The sequence below is a fragment of the Notolepis coatsorum genome, assembly GCF_963971535.1.
Source record: "Notolepis coatsorum genome assembly, chromosome: 10".
NCBI classification, from domain to species: domain Eukaryota; kingdom Metazoa; phylum Chordata; class Actinopteri; order Aulopiformes; family Paralepididae; genus Notolepis; species Notolepis coatsorum.
The window spans coordinates 57638578-57644577 of NC_140174.1; the positions used below are offsets into that span (position 1 = coordinate 57638578).

Genomic DNA, 6000 nt, shown 5'->3' on the forward strand with positions numbered 1-6000 from the left:
CTCAGACCTACTTGTAGCATAACTCTTCGGTTCAAATAACAAACTCAGCAAGGCCGACGGCTTCTCAGTTACAGTGGGTGACAATATTGTCACAAGGAAAGATGAAATTACATACCTAGGTTCCATCCTAGAGGCAAATCTTTCCTGTGACAAAATGGCATCCAATGTAATAAAAAAATCAACCAACGAACTAGATTCTTGTACCGGATTTCCTCTCTGGTAAACAAGAATACCCTGAAGACTCTGGCAGGAGCACTCATTCAAGGGTACTACGACTATGCGTGCACCTCATGGTACCAAAGCACCTCAAAGGCGCTAAAAACAAAATTACAAACATCACAAAACAAACTGGTCAGACTACTGCTTGACCTTACTCCTAGAACCCACCTCACCCCTGCCCACTTTGACAACCTAGGATGGCTTAGAGTAGACGACAGAGTACAGCAACTTGCAATGGGCCTGGTCTACAAGATACACTTCACGACTAAGGTACCCATGTACATGTCAAAATACTTCCAAAAGGTCAGTGAATAACACGACCACAACACCAGAGGGAGCTCCACAAATCATGTTAAACCCAGATTCGGCTCAAACAAGGGACAAAACACGTTTCGCAATTATGCCACATCAATGTGGAACGCCCTACCCACAGCTGTAAAGGAATGTGAATCACTACCCACTTTTAAAACCACTTTCAAGGAGCACCTACGGGAGACTGCAATTCAAAACTGGCCCCTGTAAATGTCCTAACCCAACCCCCTCCAATGTACAGTAAATGTCCTAACCCAGTAATGCACGAGACCCTTCTTGGGGACCAATAAGGTTTTGTTAATATTCCAATGTACAGTCGTCGTCGTCGTCCCCCCCCCCCCCCCACCGCCAATGTAAAAAAAAATCGTCAAATGTATATACTCTTTTTTTTCCCACTCTTTTGGTATCACAAACAGTACTGTATTTGTAAATCTGGTATGTCATAAATGTATAGATGTAGCAGTACTGTCTATCTGTATGTCATGTTGTTATGATGAATTGAAAATGGGGGACCCTGATGTAAACAAGACGAAAGTATTTCTCTGGTCTGCATCCCCTTAACAATTGTGTGTATTGAGCTGTACTGTATTGTACCCATTCTGCAATCTGTTAATAAAATGTTCAATCAATCAATTGTAGCATTATTACGGTCAACAAAAAGTACCGTAAAGACACAAAAAGTTAAGGTTACATTTGGGCTACAACTTTAGACATACAACCCATAGTGCGCCTACACCTCAATTAATCTGTATGACAATTCAAAAAATAGCTTAAAGAACAAACAGAACGAAGCATGTTTTAGCTACATACCATCAACTTGAACAGAGTAGTTTGCTTTTACTTTCGCTTTCAAGTGGAATTGGCATGGTCTACCCATTTCGAATATATCTATTTCGAATCGCCACGGGTTGCTTGGGCAGCCAGTTTCATTTTCACTGCTATGTTATGGACAGTTCATATTAGCCGGAAGTTGAAACAGCCAGGCTCCGAGATGCAACCAGCTGCAGAACCACAGCACCAGCAGGCTGGGGTCCCGCAGGCTGAGGTCCCACACGCTTCCATTGGCTGATTTGGGTCACGTGACCGTCCCACCCAATGGCTGAATTGGAGTGTTGCACTGCGGGCATTGGCTGATTTGGGTCACGTTGCACTGCGGGATTGATTGATTGAAAACTTTATTAACAGATTGCAGAATGGGTACATGTGACCGCCACAGGCAATAGGGTCCAGCTGCAGCCTCGGAGATTGTTCCAGATTGGGCAACTTCCGCCCGCTCCCACGGCATTTCTCCCGGGACAGGACAATGTGCGCTGATTGGCGGAAAGTACTGGAAGTATCTCGAAGTACGTCTGACGTTGAACGTCAAAATCAAAAGCAAGTACGTCTGCGCTGACGAGAGGGGGGGGGGGGGGGGCTTGTATTGATCAGGTTAGTAGATATTGTACCGATCAGGTATTACAGATCATATCCGCATGAAATAAACTAAAATGTTAAAACCCATTTAGACTGTTTCTCATTCCTGTACTGTTGTTTATACTCTGCTCCTGTGTTGTAACCCAACCCCCTCCAATGTACAGTAAATGACCAAGTATGGTTTTGTCAATATTCCAATGTACAGTTTTGCTTGTACAGTTGTACAGTGTCCCCCACCCACCCACCCTACCCAACCCCCCCCCCCCCCCCCCCCCCCCCAACCACCTCCAATGTACAGTCGTCGTCCCCCCCCACCTACCCAACCTCCTACAATGTACAGTTTCTATGTCAAATGTATATACTCTCTTTTCTGGACTCAATACTACTTGTGTGTATTGAGCCGTACTGTATTGTACCCATTCTGCAATCTGTTAATACAATTTTCATCCAATCAATCACTTGCGCGGTTCCTACATTGTATAGGAAATTAAATTAAGAAAATAAACATTTAAACAACTGTGTCTTTATTGTATTATTATCAACTGAAAATAAACAAACATGTCAAACAAAAAAAGGTTACAACTGACACTTATTCATATCAATAGTTAAGATGGACGTCCTACCTAGAATCAACTTCTTCTGACGGAGGTATGGCATTTCCAGATTTCTACCACTACTTTAAGGCGTACACTTTAAGACCACTAACAACATGGTTTGATCCCCAAGCATTAGTATCCTGGAGAAATTTAGAAGAAAATATAGTAGCTCCACATAGGCTGAAGGGCATAGTATAGACCAAATTATCAATTAAGCAATGCGAACGGATTTTTTTTTGTGTCTGTCCAGATGTGTTAAGAGTAAGACCCTGCTCCTAAACGTTGGCTTAAACACACCAGGCTTGCAGAACGGGCAATGGTATGCTGTGCAGCAGTTGACACATCGTTCCAGCTGAGGAATGATTCCCCTCCTCTGAACTGTAATGTGTTGTCCTAACTAGAGTACATTACAGTACAGTGCGGGAGGGGAGGGGAGGGGATATTTTGGTTAATTAAGAATTGTGATAATTAATCACCAACTAACCATGTAGCAACCAGTAGTAATCACCAATAATCCCCTTAGAAACCACACAGGCTCTGCCACACCTAAACGTAATCTCACAAGTTGCAAAAACTAACTGCATCGGCTTTTGACGTTCAATTAACGTTCGCTAACGTAGAGATACGTCAGACGTACTTCGAGATACTTCCGTACTTTCCGCCAATCAGTGCACATTGTCCTGTCCCGGGAGAAATGTCGTGGGAGCGGGCGGAAGTTGCCCAATCTGGAACAATCTCCGAGGCTGCAGCTGGACCCTACTCGCCACAGGCCCTGATTGATTGATTGAAAACTTTATTAACAGATTGCAGAATGGGTACAGTGACCGTGACAGGCCCGAATTGATTGATTGATTGATTGATTGATTGATTGATTGAAAACTTTATTAACAGATTGCAGAATGGGTACAGTGACGTCACAGGCCCGGATTGATTGATTGATTGATTGATTGAAAACTTTATTAACAGATTGCAGAATGGGTAGCGACGTCACATGCCCGGATTGATTGAAAACTTTATTAACAGATTGCAGAATGGGTATAGAGGTGTGAGAGGTCTGATAGGTGTGATAGGTGTGAGAGGTATGATAGGTGTGATAGGTGTGAGAGGTGTGAGAGGTGTGATAGGTGTGATAGGTGGGATCGGTGTGATAGGTGTGATAGGTGTGAGAGGTGGGATAGGTGTGAGAGGTGTGATAGGTGTGAGAGGTGTGATAGGTGTGATAGGTGGGATCGGTGTGATAGGTAGGGTGACCAGGTCAAAATGGTTCAGTCGCAGGACAGCAGCACTGCTTTTGCGGGACAATGCGGGACACGTAGGGGGGGGGGGGGGGGGGCAAAAAAAAAAAAAATATTTACATTTTTTTTTATTGCTAATTAAAATTAAATAAATGTATTTATTATTTAAATGCCTATATATCATATTCGACGCAGACGGTAGGCTATATATAGCTCATTTTGTTATTAATCTTATTAAACTCACCTCCGGTTTTGGGGATATTCTATTGCGGATTCTATTGCCCCCTTCCCTCTGGACAGTGTCCCGGTGATACTCCCCGTGTATTCTGTTATTATAACAAACCGACCCTCTGATTGATTCAGTTCTCAATAATAGTCGGGCCAGACTTGCTGAACAACTATATGTGACGTCCCCCTCTCCTCCATGTGTGATGGTGAAGCTCCTGTCAGTGGCAGATCCTGCATTCTACCTTTTGGGGATCATCTGAAACGGTGTTCTGCGAAATTCTACTATACCTGCTGGCACGCATGGCGCACGCATTCGCATGACCCACAATCGTTCACACTACAATATCCTGCCACCTTATTGCTGACGAACGTCTTGTTGAGTCTTGTTGTTGATATATCTTAAACAATATCTTAAACATATGTTTTTCATTGCACCTTTTGAACTGTATATGCATGTAAATATTTGCATGTAATTGGCTTTGCAGCCGAATGTATTTGTAGATGATAAAATGTCGGTACACCTGTTTGTTGGAATTCGGAGTGAACTATAGGGTGACGTCACCCAGCTGTCCAAACATATAGGCGATTCGCGCTACGGCAGCAGTTCTCAGCAGAGTAGTAGAATTTCGCAGAACACCGGCTCGGACAGGTGACAGGCAGCGCGACTCGATTGAGCTGCTCAGCAGCCTCGGCTGGAGATGCATCCTGCTGCAGGACCACAGCACCGATACTCTCAGGACCGTGACACTTTGCGGACCCACACTCTCCACTCAGCCATTGGGTGGGACGGTCACGTGACCCAAATCAGCCAATGGGAGCGAGGGTCTGGAGAGTGTGGGTCCGCAAAGTGTCGCGGTCCTAAATGTGTCGGTGCTGTGGTCCTGCAGATGGATACTATTGCTCGGCTGCGCACTGCATTGGTTTGTGACGTCGCCCGATTTTTTTATTTGAAATATAAGAGGGTATTGGAACGAGGCATTAAATTAACAACATTTAAAACATTTTTTTAATAATAATCTTTGAAAGATAAAAAAAAAAAAAAAAAAAAAAATATATATATATATATTTTTTTTAATCTTTGAATTGCAGGACATTGCTTTGTTGTTGCGGGACGCGGGACAAACGGCCCAATATCAGGACTGTCCCGCGAGTCGCGGGTGGTCACCCTAGTGATAGGTGTGAGAGGTGTGAGAGGTGTGATAGGTGGGATCGGTGTGAGAGGTGTGATAGGTGTGAGAGGTGTGATAGGTGTGATAGGTGTGATAGGTGGGATCGGTGTGATAGGTGTGATAGGTGTGATAGGTGTGATAGGTGTGAGAGGTGTGATAGGTGTGAGAGGTGTGATAGGTGTGAGAGGTGTGATAGGTGTGATAGGTGGGATCGGTGTGAGAGGTGTGATAGGTGTGATAGGTGTGAGAGGTGTGATAGGTGTGATCACTCAATCACTCAATCAATCCGGGCCTGTGACGTCACTGTACCCATTCTGCAATCTGTTAATAAAGTTTTCAATCAATCAATCAATCAATCCGGGCCTGTGACGTCACTGTACCCATTCTGCAATCTGTTAATAAAGTTTTCAATCAATCAATCAATCAATCATTCAATCAATCAATCAATCAATCCGGGCCTGTCACGGTCACTGTACCCATTCTGCAATCTGTTAATAAAGTTTTCAATCAATCAATCAATCAATCAATCCGGGCCTGTCACGGTCACTGTACCCATTCTGCAATCTGTTAATAAAGTTTTCAATCAATCAATCAATCAATCAAACAATCAATCAATCGGTCACTGTACCCATTCTACAATCTGTTAATAAAGTTTTCAATCAATCAATCAATCAATCCCGCAGTGCAACGTGACCCAAATCAGCCAATGCCTGCAGTGCAACACTCCAATTCAGCCATTGGGTGGGACGGTCACGTGACTCAAATCAGCCAATGGAAGCGTGCAGGAACTCAGCCTGCAGGACCTCAGCCTGCGGGACCCCAGCCTGC

The 6000-nt window shown here is 44.0% G+C and overlaps 1 protein-coding gene across 1 annotated transcript in view; it reads right to left on the reverse strand.

The window, feature by feature from the left end:
* tap2t (transporter associated with antigen processing, subunit type t, teleost specific) overlaps positions 1-1445 on the reverse strand; it is a 46664-nt gene extending 45219 nt beyond the window's left edge. Inside the window, exon 1 of the mRNA XM_084323510.1 lies at positions 1342-1445. Coding sequence (XP_084179636.1) covers positions 1342-1344 — 3 coding nt within the window. The 5' untranslated portion in view covers positions 1345-1445. The remainder of the gene's footprint in view (positions 1-1341) is intronic.
* Between the last annotated feature and the right edge of the window lie 4555 nt (positions 1446-6000).